Source organism: Maylandia zebra, linkage group LG17 (assembly GCF_041146795.1).
Source record: "Maylandia zebra isolate NMK-2024a linkage group LG17, Mzebra_GT3a, whole genome shotgun sequence".
NCBI lineage: Eukaryota > Metazoa > Chordata > Actinopteri > Cichliformes > Cichlidae > Maylandia > Maylandia zebra.
The window spans coordinates 10001212-10020785 of NC_135183.1; the positions used below are offsets into that span (position 1 = coordinate 10001212).

Below are 19574 nucleotides of genomic sequence, written 5' to 3' on the forward strand. Positions count from 1 at the left end.
CTGTTGCTGATCTCATACATTGTTTCTGAAATCCCTACTCTGGTCATGAATGTGTGCATGCCGACTTCTGCCTTTGCATGAGAGCAAAGTATTGCTCTCACTTCCGTCAGCAGCCATGTAATTTCTTAATACCCTTAAGCAAGGCACTGAACCTGCCAGCTGCTTTTAAAGCAGGAGGATTCATTTGGACTTTGTATGTACGGTATCAAGTGAAACAGTGAGGATCTTAGTGAATGTGAGCTCATGTATTTGCGTTCATCTTTTTTTTGTGTGTATAAAAGGTTCAGGCATGCTTTCAAGTAGAGGCAGGTCAAAGCGAGCAACAGTGCAGCTGTATTTGTCTTTTCTTTGCCTCACAAACCTGATTATGTCCTGTAGCCTTTATACTTTTGGCTGCTCATGTGGAGAACTATAGAAGCAGGTATTACATAGCAATGCGTTTAATGCTGCAAATCACACTTAGCCTCTGAGGCAACTGGGAACCTACTCTTACCTGAAACCTTTCACACAGCAGAGTCTCCCTAATGTCCGTTTCAGTGCCTCCCCTGGAGACTGGGTCTAAAAATCAGTCACTCTGCAGGTTCAGAACAAAATGGAGCCAACTCACTGCTACATAATTATTTATAGATGGCCCTGCGATTCAGCTGTGAAGAAAATATAATCTGATCAAACATTATTCAGCTTTAAATATTGTTCAGCTTTAAAGTTACTGTGCAACTGTGTAATAAAAATGTGCTCACGACTTTGGCCTTGAGAGCGATAAGAAGCGATCGCCTCATCCTGCAGGTGCAAGATATCTGCAAGCGAAGAGACTAGAACACCCAAGGCCGATTTCCTTTTATGGAGTTGTTTTTCTGCTAATGCAGCACTTTCCTCACAACCCCCTCCTGTAAGTTTTAGAGAATATATACCCATCCTCACAGCAAATCTTGGGAATCTCCTGATGTGAGCTGTGTTGAGAGGTTGTCTCTGTCTCAATAAAAGTTCACTGATTCCCCATCTGCCGCAGGTGTCCGGTTGTCTTCATTCTCCGCCAGCCTGGTTAAGTCAATTCCTCCTTAACATCTAAAAGAACCTATTTAATGAAGGAAGACGGGTTCACTTTGTGTTTAATATTATTCTATTGCTGTTGTTGTTTTTTTGTATCCTTCAATTGGCGTCACGAACAGGATCCGCTCCAGGTCAACTGGAACGGATGGGAGGACTTCGGCCGTGGTCTGAGTGAACGGAGTTTGGACAAAAGCTGTGTGCACACAAAAACAAGGTAAGCAGACCTTTTATTTCTGCTATATTGAACATTATAAAAATACTTAGTGTCCAAACTCCTAGTAATTCATAACCAAAATTGTCTGGCTTACTTAAGGCTTGTTGAGAATCAGACAAGTGAATAAGAAATAAGTGAATAAGAGATAAGTGAATAAGAAATAAGTGAATAAGTGAATAAAGATAAGAGTGAACTGAGGTCTGACCACGGTTGCAGCCGACGGGTTGCTCTCCGGTGTCGGATACATACCTCAGTGCAGGTCTGGGACCTTGAAAGGGTTTATTAGTAACGCCTTTCTAAACAAATTAAAAGGTTAAAGGCCTTGAGAATATTTTTTAGTAATATTCTCTAAACTACAGAAGGGTTAGGAAGGCCCAGAGGACTTTATTAGAAAAGATCCTCTAAAACTTAAAAAGGAGAAGTACTGGTTGGAGTCCAAAGGAGGGGTCCCTTTGATCAATAGGAGAAAACGGATCTCTTCTTAAAACCCCGATGATTTTAGTGTTTTAAATGTTTTGATGTTCTGTTTGATATTGGACACACATAAATACACGCTGAATGCTTGCTGTGGAACACTGGGCAGGACAGTTTGGTTCTCCGTTGTTCACAGATTACACAATTAAAGGAACTAGGTTCCTCTTTTGGTTAAAATAATACACCACACATAGAATTTTTTTTTTTTTTTTTTTTTTTTTACACATTTATTACATACATAAGGAGGGTAATGAGTGACTGCAGGTAATGTATGAAGTGTGAATGAGACGTGTGAACAAGGTGACAACCAACTAGCACCCCTATCAGGAAGCTCTAGGCAAGGTTACCCGCCAGACTCCGGTTTGGTAGAAGCTTGGTAACACCTGAAGGGATATTTCAGTGCTGACTCACCTTTAAAGCAGCGCCCCAGCTGTTAGTGCCTAACAGAGGCAGAAACCCAGCTGGCCCAAATTCTCCTTTAAAATCAATAAAAGAACACTCCTCCATTGACAGTAAAATGGATGGAGAATTAGATCGAGAAACTAATGATGATGGTTGGGGTCCCGGTGTTATTCTTAGCACATTGGGAGAACAATTAACATGTGTTGAGACAGTCATCAACTCCACACACCAGCCTAAAGAAGCAAAAAAGCAGAAAGAGTCATTGAGGAAAACAGCTGAAAGGTTAATGAAAGAAAAGGGAAAGGACGAGGGGAGTAGTGGTAACTGGGGAATAATTTGGCAGAATAAGGCTATGCAGGCAAAAGAGAAAGAGGAAGAAGCCAACTCAGCAGCAGCAGGTGCAGGTGTGATGAGCGGGGTGAGACACAGAAAGGAAGCAGATAAGCACGCAGGCCGCAAAGCTAAATTTAATCACTGGGTGTGTTTATGGGAAACTGCAAAACCACACATGAAGAAAAATAGGTCTCAGCCACCTCCCTATTCTGCCTCAACTCCTCCCTCAGCAGGCATATATCCGGTACTTAATATCTCTGGTGGAATAATGACTATTGGAGAAGAACCGCCCGTAGCTCCAACTCCCATAGATACCAAGCATTTTTGCCCAGGAAGCTCCTCTCTGTCGGCGACATCCTCAGCTAGTAGTAGAGCCCCCTCTTCTATGTCCCATTGTTTTGGAACCGGATCTGAGGGCCTAACTGACCCCCCTGCGAGCGCACCATTTGCGGTTCGAATGAACAGACAGGAACCCACTGAACAACAATTAGCTGATCAAGAAGCAGCATTACGCAGCTGCTTAAATGAACATAGGTCAGTGGTCCAGGTGAATAATCGTGTTGCGTCAGCCCCTCTTTCCCGGTCCAACCCCTTTGCCAGCACTCCTGTCGCTGTTAAAGGAGATCTGACCGCTACTGCAAAAACTGAGCCTGGCACTTCACCAAATGTCACAGTTACCATGTCTTTGGTGGGCCGTCAGGATCCGGAAACACAGATGAGTTTAGCCCACGTTTTTGCTGACACTGCTACCCCACCAGGCGGGGAAGAAACTGAGGATACTGATGATGAACTCAGTGACCTTAACAATACACCCCCCTCTACCCCTCCCAGTTTAGGATATCAGACTAGATCTAAGGGCCCTGTGCCTCAGCCTCCAGGCATATTTCCCCTGGTCCAGACTAAAGCGCAACGTAGACCAGTGTATCAACCTTATTCATTCGGAGATGTCCAGGCCCTAGTGGACAAACTCCCTGACATAACGGAGGGAGGGAATGCCTGGTTGGCTGGTTTGGATAAATACACAGCTGGACAGGACCTCGCACTGGGAGATTTTAGAGCTATTATAACTAGGTGCACATCCCGATCTCAGGCAGCGGACCTGGAACAAAATGCGGGTACTACCATGCATGAGAACGAGGTGCCACTAATGCAGGCCTTGAGGTTTATTGGACCGGCCCTGCGCAAACAATTCCCACCCAAAAATCAAGGCACCTTACAGAAATTTAAATGGGAGGGAAAGCAAAATCCCACCCATTATCTAAATCAGGCTGTTGAAGACTGGGTGAACCATACAGGTCATCACCCCAGTAGGACTTGTTCACAGAGCATGTGGTTTAGAAGGGCGGTGCTGAGGGGCATTCCGGAGTCAGTAAGCCAGAAAATGGAGGATAATCCTGATTTGCAGGACTGTGACTTTGCAATCTGGAAGAAACATTTGATTTTTAATCTTAACAAAGTGCAGATTAAGTCTGATGATAAAGCGGAGAGCGTCGAAGATTTACAGTTGCAACTGTTGAAGGTTCAGCTGCAGAAAGCTAAAAACGACCTGGGTGGAAAAGGTGACAAGCCTAAAAAGCAGCTTGTGGCCGCTGCGGCTCCCCCTCCTGGTCCAGTTGCCCCTGATTTGTATCCGAACCCATGGCCAACTGATCCACAGCCCCCCCAGTATGGTGCTTATCACTCCCCGGCCCCTTATGGGCAGAGAGGTTCCCCATTTGGAGGAAACAGAGGTGGTTTCAGGGGAAGGGGTCAGATGGGAGGTGGTAGGGGAGGCCAGATGTATGTTTGTTTCCGGTGTGGACAACCTGGACACTGGGCTAAAGCGTGCCCTTTGAACCCGGCTGCTGGAAGAGGCAGGGGAGCCCGTGGTGGGCCCTATCAGCATCCTGGCCACAGAGGTGGACCTCGTGGTGCTGTAGTTGGAGTGCCCCCGGCCCCACAGATGCCTGTGATGGGGTGGGAGTACTACGAGGGTGGTCCCCAGCTATAGGACACCCCACAGACTGCCCAGGACGGTGAAGGGACAACGGCGGACCCTATGCTGTCCATAACTGTAGATAGAAGAAGAAGCAGCTTTTTAGTGGACACTGGAGCTACGTACTCCACCATTAAGGATGTTGCTCGTGAAAGACTTACTGACAGAGTGATTACAGTGGTGGGCATATCTGGGGAACCTAAAACTCTGCCTTACACCGTGCCCCTCCCCACAACGGTTGGAGATCAGACCTTGTTACACAGCTATGTTTGTTCAAAACAGGCGCCTGTGAATTTACTGGGAAGAGACTTGTTGATTAAATTAGGAGCCACAATACTCTGCTCTTCACAAGGCCTAACTGTGACTCTCCCTACTGGGGTTGTACTTCCCTGCTCTGATGGGCCAGAGGGAGGTGGTCAGTTTCTGCTGCAACCCTCCTCCTGTTTGGCGGACTCTGCTGACATCTACTGGGCATTATTGGAAGTTGAAACACCTGCTGAACCAGGAGTTTGGACTGCTTTTCAGCAATGGCGGCCGTGGCTCTCACTCCTACATCCTTATGTCCCTCCCCCTGACCCACCTCATGTTACACTGTTTTATGACAGGCATGACACCACCTGGTACCAGCACATGTTCCAAAAGCAGTGTGAGGGGCGGGCTTGGTCTCTGAACATGTCGTGCATTTTTGCGGCACCGGAGGGAGTGGCAGCAGCGGTTACTTTTACAACAGATCAATTACAGTGGTACATGATGTCTGATGAGGCAGCTCCCCATGTGTCACTGGCCTTACATCCTGGACACCAGGCTAAGGAGCTGGGTGGAATGGTTAAACGTTCCCTTGCGGCCACTGACTGGACACCTACAAAACTCCCACAGGTTTTGTTTTCTCCATCTACCAAGACATATCAAATTTTAAATGATTGCTTTAATTCCTCAACACTGCAACATGGAGTGGTCAGCGGGTCACATGGAAGAGAACACACAGACCACTGTGATGCTGCGCCTTTACTCGACTCTCTTCCAGATTGTTTGTGGTCCCTTGGACCCACAGATGTAGGTTTAGTTGATGTGGAGCCAGTCTCTTTTCAACTGTCATCTGCTACCCCTTTGTGGCAGCCTCAGTACCCACACAGACCGGAGGCTGAGGCTGGGATTGCAGAAACAATTTCTGGTTTGGTCACTGCCGGTGTCTTGGAGCCCTCCTGCTCTAAGTGGAACACGCCCATCCTACCCGTTGAGAAAAAAGGCACGGGGAAGTTCAGAATGGCACATGATTTGAGAAGGATTAATGCCTTACTTGGCACTCCTACTTTGCCTGTGCCTAATCCTTATGTTGCCTTGACCAACCTCCCACCATCTCATGCCTGGTTCACCTGCATTGACTTGGCTAATGCCTTTTTCTGCCTCCCACTTCGTGAGTCACTGCGTGACATTTTCTCATTTACATTTAGAGGCCGACAATGGCGTTACACTCGCTTACCACAGGGATTTGCCCTCTCCCCAGGACTGTTTAATCAGTGTTTGAAAGAACTTTTACAAACCAGCCCACTACCATCTGACTGTATGTTAATACAATATGTGGATGACCTTTTGCTGTCTGCCCCCACGGCTGACATCTGTTTGGAGGCCACCAGAGTGGTACTTCACCACCTGGCCAACACAGGTTTTAAAGTGAGCAAAAACAAACTACAGATTGCAAGAAAACAGGTTTCTTTTCTAGGCCGCATGGTCTCACAGTCCGGTATTTCCTTGTCCCCAGAACACAGGAACTCCATTTTGCACCATCCAAAACCTCTAACTGTAAAAGACATGTTGTCATTTTTGGGCCTGACTGGTTACAGCAGGACCTATGTCCCAGACTATGTTGGCCTTACTTCCCCTTTGCGCGTTTTGGTAAATGAACAAGGCATGAGAAACCTCTCTGCTCCCCTCTCATGGACTACAGAAACAGAACAGGCGTTTATAAAGTTAAAACAACAGCTTTCTGTCGCCTCTGACCTTGCTGTGCCAGATTATGCTTTGCCTTTTCATCTTGATGTTTCTGGAACTGGAACCCATATCAATGGTATCCTGTTCCAGAAAAAAGGGGGAGAGAGAAAAGTGTTGACATATGTAAGCGTAATGCTTGACAACACTGAAAAACGCCACCCACCGTGCACACAACACGTTTCTGGACTTGCAAAAATCATTCAGAAAACAGCACACATAGTGATGAACCACCCACTAAAAATTTTGACATCACACAGTGTGGTGGCCTACGTCTCCTCACAGGCCTTCACACTCACTTCACTCAGGCAGAGACGCCTCAGTACCATTTTGGAAGCACCACACATCACCTACTCACATGAAGGCATAAACATGGCTGATCACATGGGATCAGGGGAACCACATATGTGTGAAGAGGTTGTGCAGGTACAGGAGAAAATCAGGCCAGATTTGCAGGCAGAACCTCTAATGGATGCAGAAAAAGATTGGTTCACAGATGGATGTTGTTTCAGAACTGAAAGTGGAATGTTGAAGGCTGCATGGGCAATAGTGGAACAGACAGACATGAGATGGAAAACAGTGAAAGCAGAGCAGTTGACAGGACAACAGTCTGCACAGAGAGCTGAACTGAGAGCGGTGATTGAAGCCTTAAGGATGGGAAAGGGACAGAAAGTGAATATATACAGTGATTCAGCTTATGCTGTGGGAGCAGTGCATGTGGAGCTCAAGCAGTGGCTAAGAGCTGGTTTTTTGACAGCCAGCGGAAAGCCTATTAAGCATGAGATAGAAATGAGGGAATTAGCGGAAGCACTGTTGTTACCTGTTAAGGTGGCAGTGGTAAAATGCAAAGGACACAGTGCCGGATTGGACTTAGTGGCATTAGGTAACAAACAGGCCGACTTAGTAGCTAAGCAGACAGCTGGTTACTTACCCTCCCTGATTATGGTAATGGACCCAGAAGCCACACCCCCTCCAGAAAGACCACCCATACAACTGGGCCTAGCCACAATCAGAGAGTTACAGGACAAAGCCAGCCCCCAGGAAAAATCATTATGGGTAACAAGAGGGGCCACAAACACAGATGTTTGGCGTGGCCCAGATGGAAGGCCCATTCTACCGCCAGGGGTCAGACAGACAGCAATGGAAGAGGCACATGGAGTGGGGCATGTGGGACCTGCACAAATGATGAGGAACTTAGCCGCCTGGTGGCACCCTTATCTAAAAGACATGACAAAATACATGGTTAAAACCTGTAAGGAGTGCAACCAATTTGGAATCAAGCCCGCCTTCAAGCCAATAGCAGGGTACTTCCCCATCCCACTTTGCCCAGGGAAAGAAATAATCATTGATTACACAGACATGGTGGACAGAGTAGGTAGTTACAGGTACCTGCTGGTGGCTGTGGATGCATTTTCAGGTTGGCCAGAAGCCTGGCCGACAGCAAGTGAAAACAGTGGAACTGTGGTGAAGTGTCTGATTAATCATTATATACCACAGCATGGGTTTCCCGAGGTCATAAGGTCGGACAATGGTTCACATTTCAGGAACCACGATCTGCAGAGGGTTGAAGCCGCATTAGGTTTGAAACATAAGTTTGGCTCAGTTTACCACCCCCAATCCCAGGGGAAAGTGGAAAGGATGAATCAAACTCTAAAAACTAAATTGGCTAAAATCTGTGCACAGACCAAATTAGATTGGGTTAAGGCATTGCCTCTTGCATTAATGTCCATAAGATGCTCAGTAAATCAAACCTCTGGTTACACTCCATTTGAGTTGGAGCATGGCAGGCCTTTTCCTGGCCCCTCCTCTCGCCTGTTAATGTCGGATGAAGCTGATTCAGACCTCGATCCGAGGACATATTATAACATGCTCCGCAGTTTTGTTGCCCAGTATTCCTCACAGGTCGCTGAAAGAAACCAGCAAGAGCTGAAAGAGGCGGCTACACCTGGAATGGACTACGTCCTCCTGAAAGTCACAAAGAGAAAGTGGGCTGAGCCTCGCTGGACAGGCCCTTACCGCATAACAGAGCGGACCTCCCACGCTGTCAGGCTCGAAGGGAAAGGTGACACCTGGTTTCATTACACACAGTGCGCTGCTGCCACCGAACCAGGAAGAACCTTGAGAGAGGTGCAGAAGGACCTGTCAGAAGGAGCTGCAACAGCATCACCAACCACTTGAGGGAGCCAAAACTCAACCTACAAGCCGGCTGGTTACAAAAGGGGGTGTTCTTCATACTGAACTAAACATTTTTATTTTTCTATTTTTAACATCTTTTATGACTTTGCTTTTATATTGGCTTGAGTTTTTAAGATTTACATTTTACATTGCAATAGTTTTAACCGCTGAAAGCTCATTTAAAGTTGTGTCACTGATACTTTTTGTTGCTCTTTAACTCCTAGAACACGCCCTTGGCGAGGTGGGGGGAACTGGACCACCTTTCTGTGCCCCATCATCCTCTATTAGAAGACATCCAAGCTAAGTAAACATGTCTTGGCCCTTTCCCCCTGAAATGACAGGCAGGCAAAGATGTTGCGTCTTTGTTTGCTTCCTGGCCCTGGGTCTCATTCCCATTGGCATAATCCTGATCTGTGAAGGGCCCCCGAAACTTCTGACACCTTCAAGTTCAAAAGCTTCGCCCCCTTCTGACAGTCCCAATCTGACAAATGTAGCCCCTAGGGTCTTGCCCACCACTTCCTCTCCAGTTTTGCCCACGCCCGATCCATTTAGAAAGAAACGAGACACGGTTACCTCCTGTACCCCAAGTACGACTAGAATGATTACTCTCTGTGTCCCCAACAATAAAAGTTGGGTAGTCGAAATAGATTTCGCTAGCTTCCCAGTCACTCCCGTCACCAAAGACCAAGGGGGGGATCTTTTTAACCTTGCAGTACATCTCTCCTCCTCAGTGTGGTATATAACCCTGGGAGGTTGGCATCAGTGGAAGTGGTCCAGTTTAGTGTCAGAAACGGACCTCGATTGGTCCAAGCACTCTAGGGGTCAGGCTTTGCACTGGAGAAACCAAAATATGCTCAGAATAGCAAAAAAACCGGATCTTTCAGGCTTAATTTTTACCCTAAAGGATCTGGCCTTGACCTCCTGTCAACAATTTATACTTGCCCCTTGGACTGATCGCACCGCCCTGTATTGGCAAATGGAAATATGCCCTAGCGTTGGTGCAGCTCCAAGCTCTGTAGTTAAAGATGATAATCCCACCTTTAATGGCCCTCCGGTGACATATACAAACGGGGGGAGAAACGGCCGAATACGCATTGTAGACACAAATAAAATGTCTAAAGATGACCTCTTCCAAATTCTAACCGGTATTTCTGGAGCAACAAACAACTGGTTACTACTAGCTGAACAAGCTGCTGACAAGACGGCTTCCGACTGCATAGTGTGTATGGGAGCCCGCCCCACTTTAAGAGTGGTACCGGCGCCAGTCAATAGTGCATGCCTCCTGCATCTTATGAACAATACAAAACGAGGTCATTGCTCATATCTGGAAAACCACTTTCCTAAAACTCAACGCTCGGTCTCTAATAAACCACCTTTCTTTTCTTCAGATGTAGCTGTGAACAATTTCACTTGTATTAACCTGACTGGCAATGCAGTAAAACTAGGTAGCTTGAACTCTTCTTGGTGCACTGAGATGACGGTTATGAAACCAAACTTCCGACCTACGGCTAGGGCTGATTTGTGGTGGGGGTGTGGCAATAACAAGTTATATGATGGTTTCCCTCGGGATGCGTCAGGTCTTTGCGCTCTCATAACTCTTATTTTACCTGTTTTAGTCACTCCAGTAGATCTCTCTATAGAAGTACACGAAGTTGGCCTCCCATCCTCCTCTGAACGCCGCTCTAAACGTTCTCTAATCCCAGGTTCAGCTCATAATCCAACCTATATTGATGCTGTAGGTATACCCCGTGGGGTCCCCGATGAATATAAACTGCGAGACCAGGTTAAAGCAGGATGGGCCTCGATACTTTGGATGGTTGAAATAAATGCGAATGTAGACAGAATTAACTACATTCACTTTAATGTGCAACTGTTGGCTAATTACACTCGAGATGGTTTTGAAGCTGTGCATGCACAGTTATCTGCCACTTCCCTAATGGCTTTCCAAAACAGGGTCGCAACGGATTTTCTCCTCGCAGAAAGAGGCGGAGTCTGCAGCCTTTTTGGTCAGGAGTGCTGTACCTATATCCCCAATAACACAGCTCCTGATGGTTCCCTCACTAAAGCTATTACTGGTCTCACAGCTCTTACTGTTAAAATGAAGGAACACTCGGGCGTTCATACTGCCATGTGGGACTCTTGGCTTAACATGTTTGGCAAATATAAGGCCCTTGTAGCTTCCATCCTAGTTTCCATCTCAGTTTTTGTTGCTGTCCTAGTCACCTGCGGTTGCTGTTGTATTCCATGCATTCGATCCCTCTTCCAGAGACTGATTGTTACAGCTCTCACTCCTGAGGATAAGGATCTCGCCCGGCAGATGCCTTTATTGGCTAGTCAACTTCCCACCTCCTCGCCAACGGATGATGAAAACTCTGATCGTGAGGGTGACGAACATTATCGTCTTTCTCTTGTTTAAATGCTTCTAGAATGGTTGTTTCTCTGTGGTGTTTTGTATTAGGCTTGTTATTAATTGTTTCCCTCACCCACTTCCTCTTGAAGGATATATCTGGTTGAACTGTGTCTGGTCGGGTTGTGAGGGTTAAGCGATGTTCTCAGGGTCTCCGGACTTAAGCCTGAGCGAATGTGTACTCCCACCACTGGATATAAATTGTTTTTTCCACACCCCTTCCTCACGTTTTACCATATTCACTTTTGAATGTCCTTAGCAGTTACCGTTCTGGGTTTATTTTACGGTTGATTTATTCTTTCACATTTTCACGTTTATATCTCTCATTATTATAGTATACTCTGTACTCTCCACATTTTTATCATTACTTATGCTTTTTGGTTGCTGGGTTACAGGAACTGTTAATTTTGTGTCACTACCCTGGTTGCACTGACTCGTTGTATCCTTGGGTGCAGGACAGCTGTTACTGCTTTCGTCTGGAACCGAGACTGCTTGCAGCCGACCCCTGGGCAGGGTGGTGCCTGGACTCTTTTCTCCTCATCTGCAATGACAGATAAAGACAAATGATAAGACCCGAGGAGTTTTTCGAGCCAGGCTTCGACACGTCTCTGTGTTCCTTTGAATGTTACTTATTTTTGTGTGTTGACCCATTTAAGATGGGTCAAAAGGGGGATTTGAAGAAAATATAATCTGATCAAACATTATTCAGCTTTAAATATTGTTCAGCTTTAAAGTTACTGTGCAACTGTGTAATAAAAATGTGCTCACGACTTTGGCCTTGAGAGCGATAAGAAGCGATCGCCTCATCCTGCAGGTGCAAGATATCTGCAAGCGAAGAGACTAGAACACCCAAGGCCGATTTCCTTTTATGGAGTTGTTTTTCTGCTAATGCAGCACTTTCCTCACAACCCCCTCCTGTAAGTTTTAGAGAATATATACCCATCCTCACAGCAAATCTTGGGAATCTCCTGATGTGAGCTGTGTTGAGAGGTTGTCTCTGTCTCAATAAAAGTTCACTGATTCCCCATCTGCCGCAGGTGTCCGGTTGTCTTCATTCTCCGCCAGCCTGGTTAAGTCAATTCCTCCTTAACATCTAAAAGAACCTATTTAATGAAGGAAGACGGGTTCACTTTGTGTTTAATATTATTCTATTGCTGTTGTTGTTTTTTTGTATCCTTCAGCTGCAGCAACAGCAGCAAAACCAGGTCAGTGCATTTGTATATATTCATGCATGCTTAGTGATGTTGTTGTTAATGAAGTCAGACAGGAGACATGCTCTCAAGTCATCATCAGTGCTGCTGTGTGATGCTCTGAGATAGAGCAGTGGCAAGTAAACACAGTTGAGGGGGCTTTAAAAAAATCCTCTCAACTTCCTGTTTGTTGATCAACTACTAGCTAACACATGTGGCTAGCACCTACTAACAATGCTTTCACTGTAAATTCTGACGTCATTAGCAATTTCCATGTCCAAATGCTCCTGCAGTTCCTAAACGCAAAGAAAGAGAGAGACATCATTGACTTAAAACCCCACAAAATATTTAGTCTTTTAACTGTACTAAAATGATCAATGTGGCAATTTATCCAAGTGTTAAACAGCTCAATCTCTTATTGTCTTTCGCATGGACCTGAGTCCATAGGCAATAAAAACATTTATAGAATTCCAGATCGGAAAAATCAAGCAAACGCTTTAGTCCCCTCAACTTGCATATTTTGTTTATTTGAGGGCCACTAGATGGCAATACCTGTAATTGCAAAAAGATTAAAAGGCCTATAGGAAAACGGTTTTCTGTCTTGACCTCTGTAAATACTTGTGTGCTGGGTTTTTGGGCACAAATTTTGGGTCATATCAAAAATGAAATTAAGTAAAATGTGTAAATCTCGGTTATACTATATTTCATAATGGATTATCTGGGGTAAGACATCACATGCTTACTGGCTAAGATTGCGACGGGGGAAACGTTCATCTTGAGACTTGTCACGGTAGCTACGTCCACCTTTTAAACTGTCCACAGGTGAGTTAGAGGTTAGCAATAAATTAGCAAGCTGATTGACGTATAAACAAGATAACCCATGCTCTAAATGAATATTTTGAAAAAAAAAAAAAAGAGAGATAATAGATTCATTTGGAGCGTTAATATGTCACTTGGGTTATATTTACTTCTTACCTCTTAGCTAGCTAGAGACTCGTGTTAGGTTAATATAACACATTTGCAGTGTTGGGGAGTAACGGAATATATGTACCGCCGTTACGTATTTAAAATACAAAATATGAGTAGCTGTACTCCATTACAGTTACCGTTTAAAAAGGTGGTATTTAGAATACATTTACTTTGCTGAAATAAAGGGATTACACGGTGGTATTTTCATATGTTTGGCTATGCCCTCTCTATTTTTGGTTTCCACGCCCCAAACAAAACACGCATTAAGAGGCTCTAATGCCTGTGTCTCAATCTGTCCATGTCACCCCTACTTGTGGCCCACATAATGACGTGAAAAAAATATTTTAAAAAATTATTCACAAAAATGATTTAATATGAAGGCAACAGGCAGAGTGTTACAGGCATCGCCCTAAAGAATGTAGCCTCATGGGCAGTATACTGTAGTCCGTGCTGCAGGGAGAACGGACTGCTATACCCGTTATGTGTCTGTGAGCGAGGGAGGGAGAAAAAGGAAAAGTACGAGTTGTCACCAAGCAGAAACGGGAGCTGGAAGCATGTAAATATAATAATAACCACTGCAGCCAAAAAGAGTGCCTGACGAGCCCAGTTGTAAGTAAGCTATTAAGACTCGGCTGTACACTTTTTTCGTGTTTTTCTCCGAAACAATAAGTTCCGTTGGAGCAGCCTTTCAACGCCTCTCTCATTCTCTCGCTAGCAAAGTTGACCCAAACAACAAAGTAAAGCTAGTTTTCGACTACGAGTCAGACACGGAACCTGACGTATTAGCCAGAGGTCCCTTTACTACGGTTCAGCGCCGCGGACCTGTTTTATATACGCGCGGAATAGTTCTCTATACGAGATCGCTGCAAAAAGTGCAGCCTTACCTAATGTCCACCCTACTGTTACTCATTTATATTAAGATTTTAACATCTAGTTGGTATTGGTATGGTGACTAACCTTCAGTAATAGTAATAAATCACACAGCAATAGTACATTCATGTAGTTGTAAAAAAGCATGATAATATAATAGGTAATCCAAAGTATTCAGAATACGTTACTGTCATTGAGTAACGTAACAGAATACGTTACAAAATACATTTTGGGGCGTGTATTCTGTCATTTGTAGTGGAATACATTTTAAAAGTAACCTTCCCAACACTGCACATTTGCAAAGAGAAGATGTATGATGAGGACAAATTGGCCTTATAAACCATATACATAGAAAATATGTGCAAAAGTGTGTAGACCTAACAGGGTTAGATCCATAGATTTTTGTACAAAGACACAAAGTTTACACCACTACAGTGGATTTTAAATCAAACAACTGAGATGTGACTGAAGTGCACACTTTGAGCTTTAATTCAAGCTATTAACTGTTTAAGGATTTTGGTAGTTTGTATACATAGTAAGTCGACAAACTAACCAAATTTAAATATATTTCATATTTCAATGATAGTGCTTTGTAGTCAGTCACTCCCTGAAGACTAGAATGCTTGAACATCATGATCCATCAAATGCTGTTTCCTTCTTCTAGATACTAGATACTCTACCAGGCTTTTACTGCAGCCTCCTTCTTAAGTTAAGAAGTTATATCTTGTTTGTTCAGTTTTCAGTTTAATCTTTAGAGCCTGAATTCCTGATCCCATGGCTTCTGCAGGTCTTGTAAGACAGCGGTCCCCAACCCCCGGGCCTTGGATCGGTACCGGTCCGTGAGTCGTTTGGTACCGGGCCACGAGAGTTGAGGCTCAGGTGTGAAATGTATAGTTTTCAGGGTTTTTATCGGTTTTCAGCGTTATTTTGTTATCGTTTTTATCGTTTACTCGGTTTTCCTTGGTGTTTTCATGTGTGTTATGAATAAATTTCTTTTTTTCGGTACCGGTATTAGTTTTATTTTGTTGTATTTATCTGCGACACCTTAAAGGCCGGTCCATGAAAATATTGTCAGGCATAAACCGGTCCGTGGCGCAAAAAAGGTTGGGGACCGCTGTTGTAAGACATTCCATGAGAAACTATATTGACATGATTTCATCTCGCCTATTTGCAACAAATTTCTTGAACTACATCCCAAAGGTGCTCTTCAGGATACAGAATGGGTTAAACTACTGAAGTCATCCCAATTCATTGGCATGCTGATGAATCCAGTTTAAGATACAGGGTGGGCCATTTATATGGATACACCGTAATAAAATGGGAATGGTTGGTGATATTAAAGTCCTGTTTGTGGCACATTAGTATTTGTGAGGGGGCAAACTCCTCAAGATGGGTGGTGACCATGGTGGCCATTTAGAAGTCGGCCATCTTGGATACAACTTTTGTTTTTCCAATAGGAAGAGGGCCATGTGACACATCAAACTCATTGGTAATGTCACAAGAAAAACAATGGTGTGCTTGGTTTCAACGTAACTTTATTCTTTCGTGAGTTATTTACAAGTTTCTGACCACTTATAAAATGTGTTCAATGTGCTGCCCATTGTGTTGGATTGTCAATGCAACCCTCTTCTCCCACTCTTCACACACTGATAGCAACACCACAAGAGAAATGCCAGCACGGGCATCCAGTATCCGTAGCTTCAGGTGCTGCACATCTCGTATCTTCACACCATAGACAATTCCCTTCAGATGACCCCAAAGATAAAAGTCTAAAGGGGTCAGATTGGGAGACCTTGGGGGCCATTCAACTGGCCCACGACGACCAATCCACTTTCCAGGAAACTGTTCATCTAGGAATGCTTGGACCTGGCACCCATAATGTGGTGGTGCACCATCTTGCTGAAAAACTCAGGGAACGTGCCAGCTTCAGTGCATAAAGAGGGGAACACATCATCATGTAGCAATTTCAAATATCCAGTGGCCTTGAGGTTTCCATTGATGAAGAATGGACCCACTATCTGTCACAAACTGAAAGCAGGGACTCAAGCGCAGAGCAGGTTGACGTCTCAGAACACGATTTATTTACACACCAGTGCAATACTATATACAGTGACGGGGAAAGTCCAGGGTTCCAGGGGATTTGGGGAAGGCTCTCTCTCTCTCTCGCTCACGTCCTCACATCCGACTCACACACGTCCGTACCGCGGGGAGGTCACAGGTCCGGGAAGATAAACTGGAACAGGGAAGGGAGAAATCACTCACAAATCACGAAGGTAGGGCGTAAAGGTATAAGACCAAAAGAAAGACTAACGTCAGTAGCTCAATCATCCAGCGATGAGAGGATCTGTGACCCAGCCTCAAATAGTAGATCGGTAATCAGCTGATCGCCAACAGCTGTGTGAGCATTGGGTGGGAGCCAGCTGTGAGCTCCGCCCAGGCAGAGAGGTAGGGGAGAGAGAGAAAAAGCAAAACACAAGTGTAGCCTTGTGAGGCCAGCTGGGCAGGCACAGGGACCATGACAGTACCCCCCCCCCCCCCCCCCCCCCCCTCAACGGGAGCCTCCCGGCGACCCACCAGGCTTACCTGGATGCCTGCGATGGAAGTCCCGAAGCATATTCTTGTCCAGAATAGCCGCCCGAGGCACCCAGGAACGTTCCTCTAGCCCGTAGCCCTCCCAATCCACCAGGTACTGAAAACCCCTGCCCCGGCACCGGGAGTCCATGATGCGGGAGATGTCGTAGACCAGCTGACCACCCACAAGCCGGGGGGGCGGCGGGGCCCTGGCGGGAGGACACAGCGGGCTGGAGAGCACAGGCTTGACCTGGGACACATGGAAAACATTGTGAATCCGCATGGTACGTGGCAGTTTGAGGCGAACGGACACAGGGTTGACAATGGAGTCTATGGGAAAGGGGCCAATGAACTGAGGCGACAGCTTCTTAGACTCTGTCCGTAATGGCACAACACGGGTAGACAGCCATACCTGTTGACCGACGGAGTATTCAGGGGCCGGTGTCCGGTGGCGGTCAGCGAGGGCTTTGTTGCGCTCCTTAGTGCGAAGTAGAGCGGCCCGAGTAGCACGCCAGGCCCGGCGGCACCTGCGGAGGTGAGCCTGAACATAGGGGACAGAGTGCTCACCTTCGACAGCTGGGAGCAGGGGTGGTTGGTAGCCCAGGGATGCCTCAAAGGGTGACCTGCCCGTGGCGGCGGAGGTGTGGCTGTTGTGGACGTATTCAATCCATGGCAGCTGTTCACTCCAGGTTGATTGATTGTGGGAGGCAACACACCGGAGGGCAGCTTCCAACTCCTGGTTAGCCCGTTCGAACTGTCCGTTGCTCTGCGGGTGGAAACCGGAAGAGAGGCTGACCTTGGCTCCTAGCGCGGTGCAAAATTCCTTCCATACTCGGGAAGTGAATTGTGGTCCTCTGTCCGAGACGATGTCCTCGGGGATCTCGTGGAGCCTGAACACATGTGAGGTGAGGAGCCGAGCCGTCTCCAGAGCAGTAGGGAGTTTAGGAAGGGCGACAAAGTGTGCGGCCTTAGAGAAACGGTCGATGATAGTTAGTATAGCGGTGTAACCTGCAGAGGGAGGCAGTCCAGTGATGAAGTCTAGAGCGATGTGTGACCATGGTCGGGCCAGCGTAGGGAGAGGCAGAAGACGGCCCGACGGCGGTTGGTTTGACCGCTTGTTCTGGGCGCAGGTCGGACATGCGGACACAAACTCCCTGACGTCCCTCGCCATGGTGGGCCACCAGAAGTAGCGTCGAAGGAAGGACAGGGTGTGGAGGACCCCGGGGTGACATGAGAAACGGGCAGTGTGAGCCCACTGGAGTACCTGGGAGCGGACCGCCGAGGGGACGAAGAGGCGGCCAGTCAGGCCGGTACCAGTATCCGGTTCAGTCTCTTGTGCCTCCTGAATGAGGGATTCAATCTCCCAGGAAACGGCTCCAACCACCCAGGCCGCCGGCAGAATGGGTTCGGGGTCCGACTCCTCCTCCGTGGTGGAAAACTGCCGGGACAGGGTGTCTGGCTTCATGTTGCGAGATCCTGGCCTGTAGGTGATGGTGAAATCAAAGCGAGCAAAGAACAATGCCCACCTGGCTTGCCGAGAACTGAGACGTCTGGCCGAACGGATGTACTCCAGGTTCTTGTGATCCGTCCAAACAATGAACGGGTGAGCAGCTCCCTCCAGCCAATGTCTCCATTCCTCCAGGGCGAGTTTTATGGCCAAGAGTTCCCGATCCCCGACGTTGTAATTGCTTTCTGCGGGTGAGAGACGGCGAAAGAAGAAAGCACATGGGTGAAGCTTACCATCCTCTTGTTGCGAGAGAACCGCCCCCACCCCGGAGTCAGAAGCGTCGACTTCCACCACGAACTGCCGTGTGAGGTCCGGTTGCCGGAGGATGGGTGCCGAGGAAAACCTCTCCTTGAGCTGGGCGAAGGCTCGCTGAGCGGCAGGATCCCACTGAAAAGGAACCTTCGGAGAGGTGAGTTTAGTGAGAGGGAGGGAGATCCTATTAAAATCGCGAATGAATCTCCTGTAGAAATTAGCGAATCCCAGAAAACGTTGCAGTTGGCGGCGATTAGGAGGAACAGGCCATTCAACCACCGCACGCACCTTTCCAGGGTCAGTCCGTAGATTTCCCCTCTCAACTATATAGCCCAGGAAAGCTGCTGCAGGCACGTGGAACTCACACTTCTCCCCCTTCACAAACAGCCGGTTCTCCAAGAGGCGTTGCAGGACCTGTCTCACATGCACCTGATGTTCCGCGAGCGTCTTAGAAAAGATGAGAATATCATCCAAGTACACAAAGACACAGCGATTAACAAAGTCACGAAGCACCTCGTTCACCATGGTTTGAAAAACCGCGGGAGCGTTGGTGAGGCCGAAGGGCATAACAAGGTACTCAAAGTGCCCCTGGTGAGTATTGAAGGCCGTCTTCCACTCATCCCCCTCCCTGATGCGAACCAGGTGGTAGGCGTTGCGCAGGTCCAGCTTAGTAAAAACAGTCATGCCCTGGAGCAGCTCAAAAGCAGAGGAAAGCAGCGGCAAAGGATACCTGTTCTTGACAGTGATCAGATTAAGGCCCCGATAATCGATACACGGGCGCAACGAACCATCCTTCTTGTCCAGAACCCAGCTACAACCGGGGAGGAGGAGGGACGGATCAAGCCCGCAGCAAGCGACTCAGAGATGTAACGTTCCATAGCGACCCACTCCGGCTGGGAGAGGCTGTACAGGCGGCTAGACGGCAACGGAGCCCCCGGAAGGAGATCGATAACGCAGTCATACGGGCGGTGGGGGGGAAGGGACCGCGCCCGATCCTTGCAGAACACGCCTCGCAAGTCATGATAGACCCGTGGGACCGCCGAAAGATCCGGGGGGTCGGACGGCGAACCAGAGGACAGAAGCGGAACGGGTGACGTGGCCGCCCGAAGGCAAGACATGTGACAATTCACACTCCAACCCAGGATGTCACCTTTCTCCCAATCAATGTGCGGGTTATGGAGCACCAGCCAGGGGTGACC

General features: G+C 47.0%; 1 protein-coding gene across 1 annotated transcript; it reads left to right on the forward strand.

Moving 5' to 3' along the window:
- Window positions 1–650: 650 nt before the first annotated feature.
- On the forward strand, window positions 651–7225 carry LOC143413127 (uncharacterized). The gene is made up of 2 exons (XM_076875589.1): window positions 651–1041; window positions 1170–7225. Exon 2 carries the CDS (start codon window positions 2256–2258, stop codon window positions 4461–4463), a length of 2208 nt encoding a protein of 735 aa, XP_076731704.1. The 5' UTR covers window positions 651–1041; window positions 1170–2255; the 3' UTR covers window positions 4464–7225.
- Window positions 7226–19574: the final 12349 nt, after the last annotated feature.